At 39.0% G+C, this 22,641-nt stretch overlaps 1 protein-coding gene across 1 annotated transcript; it reads left to right on the forward strand.

The window, feature by feature from the left end:
* The first annotated feature begins 8,220 nt into the window (after positions 1-8,220).
* LOC135463076 (complement C1q-like protein 4) lies at positions 8,221-21,980 on the forward strand. Its single transcript, XM_064740396.1, has 11 exons — positions 8,221-8,323; positions 9,376-9,432; positions 10,528-10,584; positions 11,808-11,864; positions 13,071-13,127; positions 14,334-14,390; positions 15,605-15,661; positions 16,868-16,924; positions 18,139-18,195; positions 19,404-19,460; positions 21,442-21,980. The coding sequence occupies exons 1-11, from the start codon at positions 8,221-8,223 to the stop codon at positions 21,978-21,980; spliced, it is 1,155 nt and encodes a 384-aa protein (XP_064596466.1).
* Positions 21,981-22,641: the final 661 nt, after the last annotated feature.

Below are 22,641 nucleotides of genomic sequence, written 5' to 3' on the forward strand. Positions count from 1 at the left end.
CAATGGTTTGGACTCAGACCACGCCATGTTTGGTTATACAAAAACTACATGGGAAAATACGTGGGCCAATGACAACACACAACAAATATAGTGCTATACATGAATTGATAAGGTTCCTGCATGGTAAAAATTTTCATCTCAGTTTTAACGACACAGTTAACAAGGGTCGCGGACTGGTTTCTTGAGAGCAGCCAGTTTTCATAGGAAGGCTCCTAAGCCCTTAGCCGGATTTGATATTTACCCCTCCCCCCCCCCCCCCCGACAATTCAGTCTCCTCACTATATATACGTTCACAGTACACACTCATGATTAACGTACATAGATTTACATTGTTGTGTCCTACATACTTCTTATGTTCTTATGTAATACCCTGGCAAAACTTGTCCTACACCTGAAATATTTTCTGTATGATGGCCTGCAAAAAAACTGGTGTAAAACCAGTTATACAGGCCACTTGATAAAAGGACGTAAGCGGAGGCCTATACCGGAATTTCACAAGATGTTCAAAGATCCTGAACAGTCACACAAACTGTGTCATGTACATGTGTACGTACAGTACACGAGAAGCAAACATATACATATATGAAGACAGTATATGCCTTATGTCCAAGCACCATTACTGAACTCAAATACAGCAAATGAATAACGTTCAAACGGGTTACTGTATTATATATCTTTTGATACATGGATTCAATGGCTCAGTTATTTAACAAAATTATTCACTCAGAATGGCCACGCCAATGCCTTTCCCTGTGTCTAGATGTTTCTTTTTGAAAGTGGTAAGTGTGCATGAAGTAGACCACCCAGCTGTCCTAGTAGTGTGACAAAAGGGAGAGAACCCAAGTTGGCTTTGGCACAAGCCGGTGAACGAGTCGAGCGGGCAGAAAACACATTTGTGTCCATCCCTGCTCTGCCAAAACCAGTTTTAACGCATCTTGAAACATTTGCTAACAGAAGGCATGGCTCCTGATAGCTGATTAACAAATACTTACAGTCTTTCCTCAAATAGTCTGTTTTGAGGGCATATTGTCTTAATACTGAGCAAAGAGTTCAATATTTCTGAAATGAGTCCTCAACTTAGAGGTTTTCAGCAAATCTCGGATAGCAAAAATAATGCTAGATAATCTGACTAATTTCAGATAAAACTATGTAAATTTAACAAATGGATACTCTACGCTCGCTGCCCACTAACGAAAGCAACACTTATGAAAGGAAGCCGTATATCTCGATATGACTGAGACATCGTTTTACAAATAGATTCCCTGTGCGTGCTTGCCCTCTTAGAACAAGTTCACGACTTGGCGGCAGGGTCTTTTCCCCAGATTAGGGGTGGTTGATTCACCGTACACGATACTACCCTGCTGTCCCATAGTTTTGTTGATATACTTGTATTACGCAACAATAAAAAAATTCTCTTTCAAAGCTATAATGTTCCTGTTTGGCTACTCTATATGCTTGTATTAAGCCTGTCCCTAGGTATTATTTCCTTTTTAGTTATTTGAAGAGAGCTACAGCCCAGACCGTTTCACAACATTTTGAAACCATGCCCCCATGAACCTATCTGGATAGATATGTGTCTCTTCAACATCTCCGTTTTCACTACACTACCCTTGATTTACCAAGGCAGGTGTGCGCTTACATAAAGCTATGCTGTCTCGTGCTTGTACAATGATGTACAATGATAACTACAACAACAAATGGCATGAACCACAGCCGAAACAACTTTGCATTTCTAGTTTTTAAAATGTAAATATTTAAAGCAGTTTATGATGTGGTCGGATCAGACTGGCAGATATTTGTCTTAACGTAACTCAGGTGGTTTAGATTTAAACTTCAACAGTTAAGAACTATGTGTTTTGTGCAGATTTCCGTCTGTCACTTCAGTTGAAACAAAAGCTTGATGTAATCGATCAAGCACCTACCCGCATTTTCTGAGCATGGACTATGGAGTGAGTGAGTGAATCTATTCCATCAGCTACCACGTACAAACTAAGAAAGGCAGCACCGAAAAGGCCCATGTGGATCTGACCCGGAACGGAGAAGTCGTCCACTCGGCTAAGGCAGAGAGGGTGATTGTGTCACGGCCTCCAACTCCGCCGTCCTCTTCTGTCCGCCCGGTCCAATAAGTTCTATGAGTACACATATTTCTCAACAGCATCAACAAAAGTACATGTCACGATGTTCTTTCGCACTTTCCCACTACAGTTTTCAATGTCATACTGATCATACTGTGGAATCAAAGTTTTTTGTCATGAAGCAATTCTCTGCATTTTTTTAAAATTTTTTTTGCTTGTATTGTTTCCATATTAACTTCTTGTTGCTCGTTAACATTTTGCAGGATAGGCTATAATTATTATTTCTGAAAATTGCAGTGAATCAGACATGTCCTATGAACAGCTAGAATAAAACCCTAACTGAGGTAACCTATCGTGAGGCCAGCTTTCACCCGTTACATGTGACTTTCTGCCAACTGCTATACTGTCCTTGCCGCTCTAGGTTTACACCTATAGTATAGACTATAGTATTATAAACTATAGTTTATTAGGATGTATATGTAGTATGTTCTGAACTCAGAAATCGATGCCAGGAAATAAGAAACGTCCGCTGTTGACTTTCTGTTAGCGTAAAAACAAATTAACCTACCATCATTGTGTAGAATGACTTTAGGGAAATATAATAAAAGTCGTTCATACAGAACTGCGCAAAGTTCTCAGGTGTCAGTCACCCAGGCACCCAGAAAGCGCTTGCGACATCGCTAATCATCAATGTTAAAATGCCAAAAAACATTTATGACATATTTCTAAACCGAGGAATAGCGCAGCGTAATGACCCAGGAGCCTCTTACCAATGCGGTCGCTGTGAATTCAAGTCCAGCTCTTGCTGGCTTCCTTTCCGGCCGCATGTTGGAAGGTTTGCAAGCAACCTGTGGATGGTCGTGGGTTTCCTTCGGGCTCTGCCTGGTTCACTCTCAACATAATGCTGGCCGCCGTCGTATACGTGAAATATTCTTGAGTACGGCGTAAAACACTAATCAAAGGAATAAACCGAGGAAGCAAGGGCTGACTTGGTGGCAAGATGCACGATTCCAACATGTAGCCCCAAAACGTTTCAACTTTGGTCTTGGACAAGAAATATCTAGATTTCTCCACTTTCATAGTTCGTGGAGCCTTGGAAACAATAGATGATCGGCAGAGCTCGTGGAACCATTTAGGTATAGTTTTGTTCGTTGAAGATAATGCTCTTTTCTTCCATACATATGACGTGCGAATTTCTGAGAATGCTCCTTAATAACTTGTCAAAGGTCGATTGTTCACCTTGGACAATTCGGTTTCCTTTATTCAGTATTCAATCGACATACCATGGGTGCAAATACTTATCTATAGACTCAAACAGTAATCAGACAAGTACATCGTTTCAGTTACTTGAGGCGAATTGTATTTCAATAATCACGAGAACGTCTCAAAGAACATTTCCATTCTGATCATCAACGGTAAAAACGATTTTGGTATACCAGGCGTAACGTGTTACATGCACCGTATATCAATCGTCATCCGTTTGAGGAACATCCGTTAAGGACCATTCCTCTATCAATTTAAAAAAAAAAACGTAGCCAAAAAAGACCACTCCGGTGCCAGGTGTGTATAAAATATTCGTATACAGATCGTTAGCTGTTACATGCAGGGAATACAATTTTAGTACTTGAGGTTATGTGTGCCCTTTTGTCAATGATCAGAGGTTCGTTCTGGTTTGAAGGCTCTGTGTAATGAAATAGGACAGTGTAAAAAGTAAGAAATTAGGACAGATTCATGCAAAGAGTAGATTTCCCACCATTTTCGCATGATACCAGAAAGACACAAAGACAATGTTATGCGCAGAAATTAAGCTAGCACTATATAAGTTGTAACACAAATGTACCTGAGATGCCGTTTGATTTCAGCTTTTCATATTATGGACGTTGCAATTTTATTGCATGCGATGCTTATTATGGACAACGACCTTGTTGGCTCCTGTGGTTAACGCGCTGACTAGCTGCGACCATCAAGACTATGACAAGTGTTCGAATCCAACTCTCGCTGTCTAAGATTTAAGTGAAGTGGTTTGTCAGATATCTGGCAAAAGTGGTTGGTCCATTCCGGACGTCACAATTTTTTCAACCCATGCACCTGACCGCCATCAAAAAAAGTGAAAAATTCTTGAGCACGACGCTCACCATCAATAATTCTATCATACACAGACATTCATAACCAGAGCTAGATTCTAGGATCGGCCCCGATAGCACAGTTGGTAGAGCGGCCATTTCAGGAGCGGTGGATCCAGGGTCAGTATTGGGTCGAGTCACACCTAAGACGTTAAAGAGCAGTTGTAACTTCCTGGCTTGTTGTTCAGCATTAAGGGATAGTGCAACGACTGACTGACCTGTATCAGTATAATGGCCCGTATCAGTAAAACACCAAACAAAGCAAATCAATAAATACAATACTTACAAAAAGGCCGCAAAAACACAGTATTATAACAAATTAACTGTTTTTCACTTATTTGGATGCTGCTATGAGTTTTTTTTATTAAAGGTATGCTGGACTCGATCTCTGGACCTCACGCGTGTGGGACTGACGGATCGCAGTGAGAACAACGTTTCGGGCAAGACCTCATCAAGGGTCCTACACAGCGATAAAGCTGGGTTTCAGCCAGTTAAAGCGACGCTTCTAAAGTCTGCTTGCCATATAGAAGTTAATACAAGTGCTCATTAGCTGACGTGGAGAAATAATTATACAACTGGTTAATAAATTTGAGATTTATAACGTATTAAGTAATGAATTGATTTAGATTGTATATATAAATTCAATAACTGATGTTTGAGACGTGCAAACAGATAGCCAAAAACACATTCCGGACTTTTCTGGATTTTCTTAAACGCTGGATCATTTTAATTTTCCAAACAAATTAGAAAGAATTGACAGATCCACAAATGTGTGTAAGTGGCTATATTTGTTGTAAACAGCCTTTAGTGTAAACTGTCGTGTAGACATGCTATTTTACTATCAAGATCATTACGCGCTGCGGTCGCTGTGAGTTCAAGTCCAGCTCTTGCTGGCTTCCTCTCCGCCCGTAAGTGGGGAGGTCTGCCTGCAACCTGCGGATGGTCGTGGGTTTCCGCCGGGGTCTGCCCGGTTTCCTCCCACCATAATGCTGGCCGCCGTCGTATAAGTGAAATATTGTTGAGCACGGCGTAAAACACCAATCAAATAAATAAATAAATAAATAAATCATTACGCGTAATAATCTCCATACAGTTTAGCCTCAAACCAGAGATCGACGCACTTTGGTCACAAACAGCCACAAACTAGCCTGTTCGTAATTATGTAACGTTCATTTATCCCCTACAATTGTCAGTCCCCTATTCCTATCTTAAAATGATTATCGCCCGTGGGAAATTAGGTCATTATGAAGTCTGTTATTATTACTACAATGAAAGAGCACACAGTAATACGGTCTGGTAAACACGACTCGAAAACCGTCTGAATGCTATAGACAGTCTTTTGTCCGCCTCATAACGTTTTACTGGTGTTTTACATCGTACTGCAAATTTTACCACGTTCGTGGCGGTCATGTTTAGGGTGGGTGGAAATCCGACTGCTCAGGTTAATCACTATACCTTGACAGCTATCTACATGTATGTATCAGAACTGGTTCCCCTACAGTTGTCCAACTTGGCCATGGTATTTTACATGTGTTAAATGCAAGATAGGCTTTAAAGGGTAAATGCCCAAGGCACTTTGGAATACATTAAAGAAATAATAATTGAAGTGATTTAGGCACATAGAAAATATTTAGGCCAATATAAAATGGGAAATATAAAACACACATTCACTTTGGTCATTATATCATCTGAAGGTTAGTGAACACAAGGCGTAACGGTTACACTGTGATTTTTACTACATCCGTGGATACAGGATATTTTAATTTTACATTATACCTCCTGAGAATGAAAATATCAGGCTGTTAATCTTGATCCCATGAAATGAGAAGACGGCATATAGTAAAACATATCTGATATCGCCATCGTTTTTATCACAATGCTCCCTTCCTCATCACAGAAGGGGTGATTGTTTCAGTGACACAGTACACAGAATATTCTAAATATAAATGCCTCAAACGTTTACTCTGATCGTCATCACTTACAGTAGACAAAAATCCCCTAAATATAAAAACCAGGGACATCTCTACAGATACTCGTTTTTTCTCCGCAGTACATGAAGGAGAAATAATAATATAATTGCTCCAAACTGCTCGGTTACAAGGGACGTGCAATTACATTATGTTAAGACGCATATGCACAGCAGTCGCATTTCGGGTTCGGGTTCCTTAATTTATACATTACCGGAAAGAATATATATATATATATATATATATATATATATATATATATATACGGTCAGCATTTTGGTGGGAGGAATACACACAACCATCTACCTAATGCTGAAAGACAAAGGAGGGGGAGCCAGCGTGAGTTAGAATGTGTAATTTTGTTGCTCTAACACGCTAACCACCAGCCTCATTGCGAATGTCCGATAAGCCCAATTCTAACATGTGAACAGTGAAATGTAGCATTATTCTGACAAGGTTAACTCACGGCACATATAAAAACACAACACAGGTGTACATTCCTCTAATATACAAGTTAACAGTTTGGGGGAGAAGAAATTAATTAACAGTGAACCAGATAAGGTCTAAAAACAATACAAACCGGTAGCCTTGATTTAAAAACTCCACTTTTCATTAAAACATCAAATGTAAAACATCTGATGAGCTGCTGTTTCTGCAAGTCCAGTGACACAAAAGCCGTAAATAGTAGCCCAAATGGAATTTCCCCAAGGATGTGATAAAGAGTTTTTGGACAACATTCCGATATAAGTGTATATAATACAGAAGAAAACTATTATGTTAAAAACATGATTAGTGTCTCCATACACACGAGATGACGTGAATGAAATCACACGCCACTTTTTAACAGCCTGCGCAAGGCCGTAAAACATATACCAACATTTTTACCGTTTATCAGGGTTATTTTTTCTGTTACTTAATCGTTAATAGATAAATTGTGACAGCCTAAAAACACAAAACGGTGTCATAAACTTTATCCTGAATTAAAAAAAACTGTAATGTGTTAAACACAAATTTTACGTGTTTTATGTTTAGTTATAAATAGATGTTTATAAATAGATAAGGGGCCTCCGTGGCTCAGTTGGTTAGGGCGCAAGCGCAGCGTAAAGACCCAGAAGCCTCTAACCAATGAGCTAGTGGTAAGTTCAAGCTCAGCTCTTGCTGGCTTCCTTCCCTACGGTAAGTGGGAAGGTCTGGCAGAAACCCGCTGATATTCGTTGATTTACCCCGGGCTCTGCCAGATTTCCTCCCGCCTAATGCTGGCCGCCGTCGTATAAGTGACATATGCTTGAGTACGGCTTAAAACACGAATCAAATAAATAAATAAATACAAATAGATAAATAAATAAATTTATCATTGTTAGGGCATCTCCATGAATAGTAAATATTTGAAACAATCAGATAATACAATTTCCTAAAACACCTTTACAAATATACCTAACTATATTCAATTGAGAAAAATATTGTTTAATTGTGTGAGGAATCATCAAATCAATAAATGTCATTGAGTCCTATATGACAGTGAACAAAGAGTTGAACAAAGATGTCACCTAGGATATTGAGAAATACCAATACCATGAACAGTATCAGTTAAATATCAGAGGCAAAACTGAAGACACAAGAAGTGCAGTTCTACATCACTAATGCTCTGTTAAAACTTGGTAGCGTCCAACTTGCAAGTTAGGTACAAAAGTAACTAACAATGTGTCTGGTAATGTATGAAAACGATAATATACAGTAAATGAGTTTGCATCTCTATCCAGGAGATCGTAGTGTTCGTAAAGACCTGAAAATGTGAAAAAAATATGATATAATAACGTGATCCTGTATCTTATTAAACCCCAGACGTTGTTTCTTTTCAGGTCTCCTTGGATAATATTTTTATTCATTCATATAAAAACAGACTCTCCGTTGTAAGTAACGTTTTCCTCAAGGTAACTTAAGTGGTTGCCACCCCACTCAGCGTGTATATAAGTGAACAGATGTACCGGAGACAACACAACGCCTGTGGAACAGTTTTACACGACACGTTCCTTGTCCTCAGATCAACCGACAAACATGACGTCTCTAAGTCTTGTCACAGTTGCCGTCTGTTTGTTTGTCATTCCCGCACTCGGTGGCTGGTCTCCGTATTACTACAAGAATGGACCACACGGCTCAGGTAAGGTTTACCGGTCTGGCATATCATAAGGTGAGGAATGTTACACAATGATAATCATATTATTACAAAAATAATAACTGAATAACCGGTTAAAAGAATGAGATTATATGTATGCTTGGGCTACTACGTCGTACCTAACCATATTTCACTCCTATTGTCATTTGACGATGAAGAGTCATTACGTGTGTGTACATATACCGCGCCTTCTTGTGGCAGTGCGAGTCAATGGCGTCATTGTGCTGCCCCACTGAAGTTCCATGCCGAAGACAGCATAACACGAAACCCCACCGAATCACATTATGCCAAACACTGGGACAACCAGTCAGTTCCCTTGCTCTAATATTTAGGTGTTGAGCGCCAAGCCAGGCAGCAGCAAATGCCATTTAGAGCCTTTGGTATGACCTGACCAGGGTTTGATTCCAGGTCTCCCGGCTTTCACCAACGAAGCGTTCAGACGGATTGATATGGTCCGCCTTTAGATAACGGACAGTGAAATAGAACGTTCATGTAAATTACCTGAGATACACGCTCATTCCCGATAAGCTTTAATAACCTTTTTGTGCTTTATAATAACTTTGATCAAAAGTATGTACCGTTCAACAGATACTTTACGTGGGAATTATTCGCACATATGAGGTAAGCATTTGCTGCCAAGGTAAAATGAACGCACACAAACATAGACCAGCAACCTATCACCATGTTTAGACATTTATAACATGAAGTAGCCACAGTTAATTAAAACTGCTTCAAAGAAGTGAGGTGATAACATTTATCACCATGATTTGGCCTACAGAGCTTTGCCTAGTTAATGTCAGTGCAGCAAACCTGCTAAAGATCTTTCACAAACGAACTTTTCATTTGGTTTTTTAACTTACTCTACTGACTGGCATTTTAAAGGCCATGAATAATGTAACATTATGGCGAATAGCATAATTGTAATAAATATTGATCTCTCATAGCCACTCATGTACATAGTTCAGCATCAGTATTGAAAATTGTCATACGTCTCCTTTCTCACTGTTTCTAACAAACTGTGTCTGCTTCCTAATCAGGTTACCCCGCTCGTCAAGGCGCTGGTGGTCATGGAGGTGGTGTAGGTGCTGGCACAGGTAAGGTTTATCTGACTGGAATATTAAAAACCACGAAGAATGTAAAATTAAAACAAATGACAGTTCTAAAGAGTGCTAAAGCAGCGATTCCGGAGTTTAAGCCGGTATTGCTGACCTATGTAGTGTTACTTCCGGTTACCTTAATAGATCGTTGGACAATATTTGAAGGCTTGCATGACCCCTCTTTTTGAACACAGCTCAACGATATCAGCACGCTTAGAGTACATGTATTTACACTTAGTGATTTTCATCTTTACAGTTTTCACCGTTTTCTCTCACGAGATCTTCAAACATTGTGGAAATTGCACATTTTCATATTGTATATATTGACTAAATAATTGAATAATAAAGGAACTGTTTAATTTCTCCAAACTGGTCTGACTACTACCAAAGCTTGAACGTAAATTCCTAGAGTACAAAGATAGAATAATACACACTCCTAACGAGAAAGGCGCCGGATGGAACCTTCTAGGGTTTATTTGCTCTCTTGCGATAGGAGGAACCTTTCATGTTTCAATACAGAACTTTTCTAGAAAATATTAAGTACATGTGTAGACATACACTTTTGTTTCGGATATCGCTGAAAACTATTCTTAACTATTCTTACCGCCTTCGTGGGGGTTGTGAACTTTTTTTGACACCTATAGACAAAACCTCTCGGGTCGTACGTATGAAAGTCTGTCAGCAAAGTGCGGATGGTCGAGGGTTTTTCCCGAGCTTTGGTGGGTTTCCTTCCACCATAATGCTGGCTGCCTTCGTATAAATGAAATATTTATAATAAGTACAGCTTCAAGTACGGCTTCACACCAATCACATAAATCAAGTAAATATAGACAAAAATAAGGATACGATGCAAACGTATGCTTTATCTGAAACCGCACAAAGCCAATACAGCGCTAATAATTTCAACACTCGTTTACCCTAAGGAAGATAAACTAGAAGGAATTCCAAGTCGTGCCGAGAGGGTTCCGGGAGCGAAGATCGGTTGATCATCCAGTGTTGAACATCTCAAATGTTCATAGAAAATCAATGTGTTAGTTTTCATACGTCTCCTTTCTCACTGTTTTTAACAAACTGTGTCTGCTTCACAATCAGGTTACCCCGATCATCAAGGCGCTGGTGGTGACGGAGGTGGTGTAGGTGCGGGCGCAGGTACGGTTTATCTGACTGGCATATTAAAAACCACGAAGAATGTAATATCAATACAAATGACAGTTCTAAAGATAAATATAGCTGCTAAAGCAGTGAATTCGGTGTTTAAGCCGGTATTGCTGACCTGTGTGGTGTTACTTCAGGTTACCTTAAAGTATTCGATAAATAGATACATAACCAACCTAATTAGAAAGTCTACATTTTTCATAATCATTAGTGTATTGTAACACAGCATAGCAAGTATATGTAGATTTGCCAAACGAGGTGAAAAGATCTTCGGACAATAATTGAAGACGTTCATGACCCCTAATTTTGAACACAGCTCAACGATATCAGCACACTTAGAGCACATGTATTTACACTTAGTGATTTTCATCTTTACAGTTTTCACGGTTTTCTCTCACGAGATCTTCAAACATTGTGGAAATTGCACATTTTCATATTGTATATATTGACTAAATAACTGAATAATAAAGGAACCGTTTAATTTCTCCACACTCGCATGGCTAATTCCAGAGCTTGAACGTGAATTCCTATAAAGTACATAGATATAATAATACACGCTCTTAACGAAAAAGCTGCCCAATGGAACCTTTTAGGGGTTTTTTTTGCGCTCGTGCGCTCGGAAGAAACTTTCATGTTTCAATACAGAACCTTTCAAGAGAATATTAAGTACATGCGTAGCCATATAAATCTGACTTGGATATCGCTGAAAACTATTCTTAACTATTCTTACCTCCTTTGTGGGGTTGTGAACTTTTTTTGACACCTATAGACAAAACCTCTCCGGCCGTACGTGGGAAGGTCTCTCAGCAAACTGCGGATGGTCGTGGGTTTTCCCCGGGCTTTGGTGGGTTTCCTTCCACCATAATACTGGCTGCCTTCGTATAAATGAAATGTTTATAATAAGTACAGCTTCAAGTACGGCTTCACACCAATCACATAAATCAAATAAATATAGACAAAAATAAGGATACAATGTAAACGTATGCTTTATCTGAAACCGCACAAAGCCAATACAGCTCTTATAATTTCAACACTCGTTTACCCTAAGGAAGATAAACTAGAAGGAATTCCAAGTCGTGCCGGGCGAGATCCGGGAGCGAAGATCGGTTGATCATCCAGTGTTGAACATCTCAAATGTTCATAGAAAATCAATGTGTTAGTTTTCATACGTCTCCTTTCTCACTGTTTTTAACAAACTGTGTCTGCTTCACAATCAGGTTACCCCTCTCGTCAAGGCGCTGGTGGTCATGGAGGTGGTGTAGGTGCTGGCACAGGTAAGGTTCATCTGACTGGCATATTAAAACCCACGAAGAATGTAATATCAATACAAATGACAGTTCTAAAGAGTGCTAAAGCAGCGATTCCGGTGTTTAAGCCGGTATTGCTGGCCCATTTAGTGTTACTTCAGGTTACCTTAATGGTGTCCATGTACAAATACATAACCAACCTAATTAGAAATTCTACATTCTTCCTAATCATTAGTGTATTGTAACACAGTATAGCAAGTATATGTAGATGTGTCAAACGAGGTAAATAGATTTTTTGACAATATTTGAAGGCGTGCATGTCCCCTCTTTTTGAACACAGCTCAACGATATCAACACACTTCGAGTACATGCTTTTACACTTAGTGATTTTCATCTTTACAGTTTTTACCGTTTTCTCTTATGAGATATGGTGGAAATTGCACATTTTCATATTGTACATATCGAATGAATGAACAACTAAAAAAGAAGCCTTTTAATTTCTAAACACTCGCCTGACTAATTCCGTAACTTGCACGTGAATTCCTATAAAGTACAAGTATAGAATAATACACACTCCTAACGAGAAAGGCACCGCATGGAACCTTTTATGGATATTTTTGCGCTCGTGCGTTAGGTGGAACCTTTCATGTTTCAACACAGAACTTTTCCAGAAAATATTAAAGACATGTGTAGTCATACACTTGTGTTTAGGATATCGCTGAAAACTATTCTTAACTAGTCTTTGTTTCTTTGTGGGGGTTGTGAACTTTTTTTGACACTTGTAAACAAAATATCTCCAGTCGTAAGTGGGAAAGTCTGTCAGCAAACTGCGGATGGTCGTGGGTTTTCCACGAGCTTTGGTGGGTTTCCTTCCACCATAATGCTGGCTGCCTTTGTATAAATGAAATGTTTATAATAAGTACAGCTTTAAGTCCGGTTTTACACCAGTCACATAAATCAAATAAATATAGACAAACATAAGGATACGATGTAAACGTATGCTTTATCTGAAACCGCACAAAGCCAATACAGCGCTTATAATTTCAACACTCGTTTACCCTAAGGAAGATAAACTAGAAGACATTCCAAGTCGTGCCGGGCGAGATCCTGGAGCGAAGATCGGTTGATCATCCAGTGTTGAACATCTCAAACGTTCATAGAAAATCAATGTGTTAGTTTTCATACGTCTCCTTTCTCACAGTTTTTAACAAAATGTGTCAGCTTCACAATCAGGTTACCCAGATTTTAAAAGCGCTGGTGGTCATGGAGGTGGTGTAGGTGCTGGCACAGGTAAGTTTTATCTGACTTGCATATTAAAAACCACGAAGAATGTAATATCAATACAAATGACAGTTCTAAAGAGTGCTAAAGCAGCGATTCCGGTGTTTAAGCCGGTATTGCTGGCCCATTTGGTGTTACTTCCGGTTACCTGAATGGTGTCCATGTAAAGATAAATAACCAACCTAATTAGAAAGTCTACATTTTTCGTAATCATTAGTGTATTGTAACACAGCATAGCAAGTATATGTAGATGTGTCAAACGAGGTAAATAGATCTTTGGACAATATTTGAAGGCGTGCATGTCCCCTCTTTATGAACACAGCTCAACGATATCAACACACTTCGAGTACATGCTTTTACACTTGGTGATTTTCATCTTTACAGTTTTTACCGTTTTCTCTCACGAGATATGGTGGAAATTGCACATTTTCATATTGTACATATCGAATGAATGAACAAATAATAAAGAAGCCTTTTAATTTCTAAACATTCGCCTGACTAATTCCGTAACTTGCACGTGAATTCTTATATAGTACAAAGATAGAATAATACACACTCCTAACGAGAAAGGCGCCGCATGGAACCTTTTTGTGGATATTTTTGCGCTTGTGCGTTCGGTGGAACCTTTCATTTTTCAACACAGAACTTTTCCAGAAAATATTAAAGACATGTGTAGTCATACACTTGTGTTTATGATATCGCTGAAAACTATTCTTAACTAGTCTTTGCTTCTTTGTGGGGGTTGTGAACACTTTTTGACACTTGTGAACAAAATATCTCCAGTCGTAAGTGGGAAAGTCTGTCAGCAAACTGCGGATGGTCGTGGGTTTTCCACGAGCTTTGGTGGGTTTCCTTCCACCATAATGCTGGCTGCCTTCGTATAAATGAAATATTTATAATAAGTACAGCTTCAAGTAGGCTTCACACCAATCACATAAATCAAATAAATATAAACAAAAAAAAGGATACAATGTAAACGTTTGCCTTATCTGAAACCGCACAAAGCCAATACAGCGCTTATAATTTCAACACTTGTTTACCCTAAGGAAGATAAACTAGAAGGAATTCCAAGTCGTGCCGGGCGAGATCCGGGAGCGAAGATCGGTTGATCATCCAGTGTTGAACATCTCAAATGTTCATAGAAAATCAATGTGTTAGTTTTCATACGTCTCCTTTCTCACTGTTTTTAACAAAATGTGTCTGCTTCACAATCAGGTTACCCCGCTCGTCAAGGCGCTGGTGGTCATGGAGGTGGTGTAGGTGCTGGCACAGGTAAGGTTTATCTGACTGGCATATTAAAAACCACGAAAAATGTAATATCAATACAAATGACAGTTCTAAAGAGTGCTTAAGCAGCGATTCCGGTGTTTAAGCCGGTATTGCTGACCCATTTGGTGTTACTTCCGGTTACCTTAATGGTGTCCGTGTACAGATACATAACCAACCTAATTAGAAAGTCTACATTTTTCGTAATCATTAGTGTATTGTAACACAGCATAGCAAGTATATGTAGATGTGTCAAACGAGGTAAATAGATTTTTTGACAATATTTGAAGGCGTGCATGTCCCCTCTTTATGAACACAGCTCAACGATATCAACACACTTCGAGTACATGCTTTTACACTTAGTGATTTTCATCTTTACAGTTTTTACCGTTTTCTCTCACGAGATATGGTGGAAATTGCACATTTTCATATTGTACATATCGAATAAATGAACAAATAATAAAGAAGCCCTTTAATTTCTAAACATTCGCCTGACTAATTCCGTAACTTGCACGTGAATTCTTATATAGTACAAAGATAGAATAATACCAACTCCTAACGAGAAATGCGCCGCATGGAATCTTTTATGGATATTTTTGCGCTCGTGCGTTCGGTGGAACCTTTCATGTTTCAACACAGAACTTTTCCAGAAAATATTAAAGACATGTGTAGTCATACACTTGTGTTTAGGATATCGCTGAAAACTATTCTTAACTATTCTTTCCGCCTTTGGGGGGAGTGGGGGGTTGTGAACTTTTATTGACACTTGTAAACAAAATATCTTCAGTCGTACGTGGGAAAGTCTGTCAGCAAACTGCGGATGGTCGTGGGTTTTCCACGAGCTTTGGTGGGTTTCTTTCCACCATAATGCTGGCTGCCTTCGTATACATGAAATATTTATAATAAGTACAGCTTCAAGTAGGCTTCACACCAATCACATAAATCAAATAAATATAGGCAAAAATAAGGATACGATGTAAACGTATGCTTTATCTGAAACCGCACAAAGCCAATACAGCCCTTTATAATTTCAACGCTCGTTTACCCTAAGGAAGATAAACTAGAAGACATTCCAAGTCGTGCCGGGCGAGATCCGGGAGCGAAGATCGGTTGATCATCCAGTGTTGAACATCTCAAATGTTCATAGAAAATCAATGTGTTAGTTTTCATACGTCTCCTTTCTCACTGTTTTTAACAAACTGTGTCTGCTTCACAATCAGGTTATCCCTTTCGTCAAGGCGCTGGTGGTCATGGGGGTGGTGTAGGTGCTGGCACAGGTAAGGTTCATCTGACTGGCATATTAAAGACCACGAAGAATGTAATATCAATACAAATGACAGTTCTAAAGAGTGCTAAAGCAGCGATTCTGGTGTTTAAGCCGGTATTGCTGACCCATTTGGTGTTACTTCCGGTTACCTTAATGGTGTCCATGTACAGATATATAACCAACCTAATTAGAAAGTCTACATTTTTCATAATCATTAGTGTATTGTAACACAGCACAGCAAGTATATGTAGATGTGTCAAACGAGATAAATAGATTTCTTGACAATAATTGAAGGCGTGCATGCCCTCTCTTTTTGAACACAGCTTAACGATATCAACACACTTAGAGTACATGCTTTTACACTTAGTGATTTTCATCTTTACAGTTTTTACCGTTTTCTCTCACGAGATATGGTGAAAATTGCACATTTTGTTTTTGTACATATCGAATAAATGAACAAATAATAAAAAAGCCTTTTAATTTCTAAACACTCGCCTGACTAATTCCGTAACTTGCACGTGAATTCTTATATAGTACAAAGATAGAATAATACACACTCCTAACGAGAAAGGCGCCGCATGGAACCTTTTTGTGGATATTTTTGCGCTCGTGCGTTCGGTGGAACCTTTCATTTTTCAACACAGAACTTTTCCAGGAAATATTAAAGACATGTGTAGTCATACACTTGTGTTTATGATATCGCTGAAAACTATTCTTAACTAGTCTTTGCTTCTTTGTGGGGGTTGTGAACACTTTTTGACACTTGTGAACAAAATATCTCCAGTCGTAAGTGGGAAAGTCTGTCAGCAAACTGCGGATGGTCGTGGGTTTTCCACGAGCTTTGGTGGGTTTCCTTCCACCATAATGCTGGCTGCCTTCGTATACATGAAATATTTATAATAAGTACAGCTTCAAGTAGGCTTCACACCAATCACATAAATCAAATAAATATAAACAAAAATAAGGATACAATGTAAACGTTTGCTTTATCTGAAACCGCACAAAGCCAATACAGCGCTTATAATTTCAACACTTGTTTACCCTAAGGAAGATAAACTAGAAGGAATTCCAAGTCGTGCCGGGCGAGATCCAGGAGCGAAGATCGGTTGATCATCCAGTGTTGAACATCTCAAATGTTCATAGAAAATCAATGTGTTAGTTTTCATACGTCTCCTTTCTCACTGTTTTTAACAAAATGTGTCTGCTTCACAATCAGGTTACCCCGCTCGTCAAGGCGCTGGTGGTCATGGAGGTGGTGTAGGTGCTGGCACAGGTAAGGTTTATCTGACTGGCATATTAAAAACCACGAAAAATGTAATATCAATACAAATGACAGTTCTAAAGAGTGCTTAAGCAGTGATTCTGGTGTTTAAGCCGGTATTGCTGACCCATTTGGTGTTACTTCCGGTTACCTTAATGGTGTCCGTGTACAGATACATAACCAACCTAATTAGAAAGTCTACATTTTTCGTAATCATTAGTGTATTGTAACACAGCATAGCAAGTATATGTAGATGTGTCAAACGAGGTAAATAGATTTTTTGACAATATTTGAAGGCGTGCATGTCCCCTCATTATGAACACAGCTCAACGATATCAACACACTTCGAGTACATGCTTTTACACTTAGTGATTTTCATCTTTACAGTTTTTACCGTTTTCTCTCACGAGATATGGTGGAAATTGCACATTTTCATATTGTACATATCGAATAAATGAACAAATAATAAAGAAGCCTTTTAATTTCTAAACATTCGCCTGACTAATTCCGTAACTTGCACGTGAATTCTTATATAGTACAAAGATAGAATAATACCAACTCCTAACGAGAAATGCGCCGCATGGAATCTTTTATGGATATTTTTGCGCTCGTGCGTTCGGTGGAACCTTTCATGTTTCAACACAGAACTTTTCCAGAAAATATTAAAGACATGTGTAGTCATACACTTGTGTTTAGGATATCGCCGAAAACTATTCTTAACTATTCTTTCCGCCTTTGGGGGGAGTGGGGGGTTGTGAACTTTTATTGACACTTGTAAACAAAATATCTTCAGTCGTACGTGGGAAAGTCTGTCAGCAAACTGCGGATGGTCGTGGGTTTTCCACGAGCTTTGGTGGGTTTCCTTCCACCATAATGCTGGCTGCCTTCGTATACATGAAATATTTATAATAAGTACAGCTTCAAGTAGGCTTCACACCAATCACATAAATCAAATAAATATAGGCAAAAATAAGGATACGATGTAAACGTATGCTTTATCTGAAACCGCACAAAGCCAATACAGCCCTTTATAATTTCAACACTCGTTTACCCTAAGGAAGATAAACTAGAAGACATTCCAAGTCGTGCCGGGCGAGATCCGGGAGCGAAGATCGGTTGATCATCCAGTGTTGAACATCTCAAATGTTCATAGAAAATCAATGTGTTAGTTTTCATACGTCTCCTTTCTCACTGTTTTTAACAAAATGTGTCTGCTTCACAATCAGGTTATCCCTCTCGTCAAGGCGCTGGTGGTCATGGGGGTGGTGTAGGTGCTGGCACAGGTAAGGTTCATCTGACTGGCATATTAAAGACCACGAAGAATGTAATATCAATACAAATGACAGTTCTAAAGAGTGCTAAAGCAGCGATTCTGGTGTTTAAGCCGGTATTGCTGACCCATTTGGTGTTACTTCCGGTTACCTTAATGGTGTCCATGTACAGATACATAACCAACCTAATTAGAAAGTCTACATTTTTCATAATCATTAGTGTATTGTAACACAGCACAGCAAGTATATGTAGATGTGTCAAACGAGATAAATAGATTTCTTGACAATAATTGAAGGCGTGCATGCCCTCTCTTTTTGAACACAGCTTAACGATATCAACACACTTAGAGTACATGCTTTTACACTTAGTGATTTTCATCTTTACAGTTTTTACCGTTTTCTCTCACGAGATATGGTGAAAATTGCACATTTTGTTTTTGTACATATCGAATAAATGAACAAATAATAAAAAAGCCTTTTAATTTCTAAACATTCGCCTGACTAATTTCGTAACTTGCACGTGAATTCTTATATTCTACAAAGATAGAATAATACACACTCTTAACGAGAACGGCGCCGCATGGAACCTTTTATGCATTTATTTGCACTCGTGAGTTCGGTGGAACCTTTCATGTTTCAACACAGAACTTTTCCAGAAAATATCGAGTACATGTGCAGTCATACACTTGTGTTTCGGATATCGCTGAAAACTATTCTTAACTATTCTTACCGCCTTCGTGGGGGTTGTGAACTTGTATTGACACTTATAGACCAAACCTCTCCGGCCGTACTTGGAAAAGTCTGACAGCAAACTGCGGATGGACGTGGGTTTTCCCCGAGCTTTGGTGGGTTTCCTTCCACCATAATGCTGGCTGCCTTCGTATAAATGAAATATTTATAATAAGTACAGCTTCAAGTACGGCTTTACAAAAATCACATAAATCAAACAAAATGTAGACAAAAAAAAAGGATACAATGTAAACGTATGCTTTATCTGAAACCGCACAAAGCCAATACAGCGCTTATAATTTCAACACACGTATACCCTAAGGAAGATAAACTAGAAGACATTCCAAGTCGTGCCGGGCGAGATCCGGGAGCGAAGATCGGTTGATCATCCAGTGTTGAACATCTCAAATGTTCACAGAAAATAAATGTTTTAGTTTTCATACGTCTCCTTTCGCACTGTTTTTAACAAACTGTGTCTGCTTTCTAATCAGGTAACCCCCTTCTTCAAGGCGCTGGTGGTCACGGAGGTGGTGTAGGTGCTGGCAGTGGTAAGGTTTATTTGACTGGCATATTAAAAACCACGAAGAATGTAACATTAAGACAAATGACAGTTCTAAAGATAAATATAGCTGCTAAAGAAGCGAATTCGGTGTTTAAGCCGGTATTGCTGACCTGTGTGGTGTTACTTCAGGTTACCTTAAAGTATTCGATAAATAGATACATAACTAACCTAATTAGAAAGTCTACATTTTTCGTAATCATTAGTGTATTGTAACACAGCATAGCAAGTATATATGGATGTGTCAAACGAGGTAAATAGATCATCGGACAGTTTTTGAAAGCGTGCAATGTCCCGTCTTTTTGAACACAGCTCAACGATATCTGCACAGTTAGAGTACATGTATTTACACTTAGTGATTTTCATCTTTACAGTTTTCACCGTTTTCTCTCACGAGATCTTTAAATATGGTGGAAATTGCACATTTTTGTGGTTTGATCGAAATTTGCGACAAAAACATTGCAGAGGAAAGATAAGACCGGATTTGTGATCATGACGTCAGAGTATGTCAGATAGCATATTTAGAATATTGCAATTAAAAATTAAAAACAAAAATTACGTGATATATCTTACAATGTATCAGGTTTAATTGGCATAAACATTGCATTCTTTCTTCGAAAAAGTCTCTAGTGAACGGTGGTAACGTGCGTTAAATTTCAAGTTAATCAAAAGTTGGGTTTTAAAGAATAAAGCTGTTAAATGTCTAACTTAAACCAAAAATGGCCGCCTGTGCGGCATGCACCCCTAACAACTGCAGAGTCGGTAACTAGAACGGAAAATCTCTGTCCACTTTTGAAATACTGTCAATAGAATAGAATGTAGCTAAACATTGCCACACTCAATAATCCAGAAGCATTGGGCATTTTTTTTGTGATAATGTAATGTAGAAATGTAATAAGGATCAATACCAGAGCAGAACTAAGAAAAGAAATCTTATTTTAGGGCTTTGATATCTTAGAAAATTATTTGATTGGTGTTTAACGCCGTACTCAAGAATATTTCACATATATGGCTTACGGTGGAAGGAAACCTGGGAGAAACCCACGACCATCCACAGTTTGATAGTCAGAATTGTTACCTTTACTTTTTAGCCATGACACCAAGTTTCCGTTGGTATCTGTTTCTTTTTGTGCAGAAAAATAAGTGTTCCCCCCACTGAAGCATATGTTAGCAATCACTGATGCCATACTCTGTCATAGCATCACCTGTACACTGTTCTTTTATCTGCAACATTGTACATGTTTATCTGTCTAAAATGACACTAGAATGCTTTCACTGTTGTCGCTGCATGTAACACCTAATCACTATGGTGCAACCACCAGGGAGGTGGTGTGGAAGTGGGAAGGGAGTGGTTGGCAAAACGTCTTTGATTCCCCCCACGAAATAACAGTACACAATTTACGGTTCGTCACCAACTTTAACCTATCGTTTATCGTCTTCAATCCTGATGGAAATTTTGGGTACAGCTATTTGAATTATTCATGTGTGAACTTCCCTCAAGGAAAACTTACGGGAAGCGACCGATTACATGGGACATGTGACGAAGTCTAACACTAAATGATCGGTCTGTTATGGTCGATCACGCATGTACATATTATACTACTTTGTTAATTCTTATCTATGCGTGGAAACAGGTATTCGTATACAACTCGTCAACGAATAAGGACGTTCCAGATCAATACTCGCAAGGCCAATTCTCCAAAAAGACGCAGCACACAAACCACCAAAGGATTAAGAAAGTGCACAAAATACAATAAAATAGGACGGAATTTTGCTATGAGAAGCCGTCAACGGTTTTTAGTGATGTTGGAAAGACGCAAGGTATTTAACTCAGGCGAATCAAAGTTAAGTCACCATTCCAATTGTGTACCATTCCAGCATATCAGTTCTCGATAACAAAATATGTCTCATTCTTCAGTGTTTATGACACAGTACGTCTGCTTCTCAATCGGGTTACTCGCATTTTACAGGAACCAATCAGGCAGGTGCCGGGCAAGGTAGACCTTTTCGCCGACTTCCCCGAAAACTGCCTCAGCTGGAAGTATACGTTAACCCTCAGGACGCCGTAGCCACATCTGTGGTCAGAACCACTGACCAGTACTTCTACAAACCCGCACCTGTTGGCTTTGACCACATCATCACAAACATCAATGGCGGATACAACAAGGAATACGGTGTCTTCACCGCTCCCGTGCCAGGAATCTATTCCGTCAACTACCACGTACAAAGCAAGAAAGGCAGCACTAAAGAGGCCTATGTGGATCTGACCCAGAACGGACAAGTCGTGAACTCCGCCAAGGCAGAAGGTAATTGTGTCACGGCATCCAACTCCGCCGTCCTCTACCTTGACCAGTTTGACCGGCTCAGTGTCAACGGTCGTGAAGGAACCATCATTGGCTGTAAGAATAACGGTTTCTGTAGCTTTAGCGTGTCTCTGGTTAAACCGGGTAGATTCACAGATCTTAAAATCCCACGAGCTGTACCCATGGATAAATCTACCCATGGGTAAACATAATCTGTCCTCTTCGCCAGACTCATCTGTTAAGTGATTTGATTACTACATTTAAATTTTAATATCTGCAGTAATGACACTATAATGTCACAATGCTTTTTGTATTTTATTTATTATTTTTTTGAGCTGGAATTAAACTAACTTGCAATTCTTAATCAGTATTTTGTTTCTATTATGAGATGTTTATTGTTGGTATTCACTCTATTTGATGAGAAAATGTATATAACAAACTACTATCTACAGCGAGATTTACAAGTATTATGGGTTTCTTAGCGATTTTAACCCAAGACATATAGAAAATTTTCGACACAGTGCAGTTCGCTGTGGTTAAATGGACATTGTTATATAAACAAACATCAAACGTTACATGGTTTTCCCATGGGCTCTGTCCGGTTTCCAACCACCATAATGCTGACCGCCGGCGTATACGTGAAATATTATTCAGTACGGCGAAAAGTACATATTAAAAAAATAAATGAATAATAAACAATCGTTTAGTTTCTCCACACTCCCCTGACTAAATTCCAGAACTTGCACGTGAATTCCTATTGAGTATAAAGATAAAGATACATGCTCTTTACAAAAAGGTGCCGGATGGAACCTTTTAAAGTTCTTTGCGCTCATCCTCTTGGAGGAATCGTTCATGTTTCAATACAGA

The sequence above is a fragment of the Liolophura sinensis genome, chromosome 2, assembly GCF_032854445.1.
Source record: "Liolophura sinensis isolate JHLJ2023 chromosome 2, CUHK_Ljap_v2, whole genome shotgun sequence".
NCBI lineage: Eukaryota > Metazoa > Mollusca > Polyplacophora > Chitonida > Chitonidae > Liolophura > Liolophura sinensis.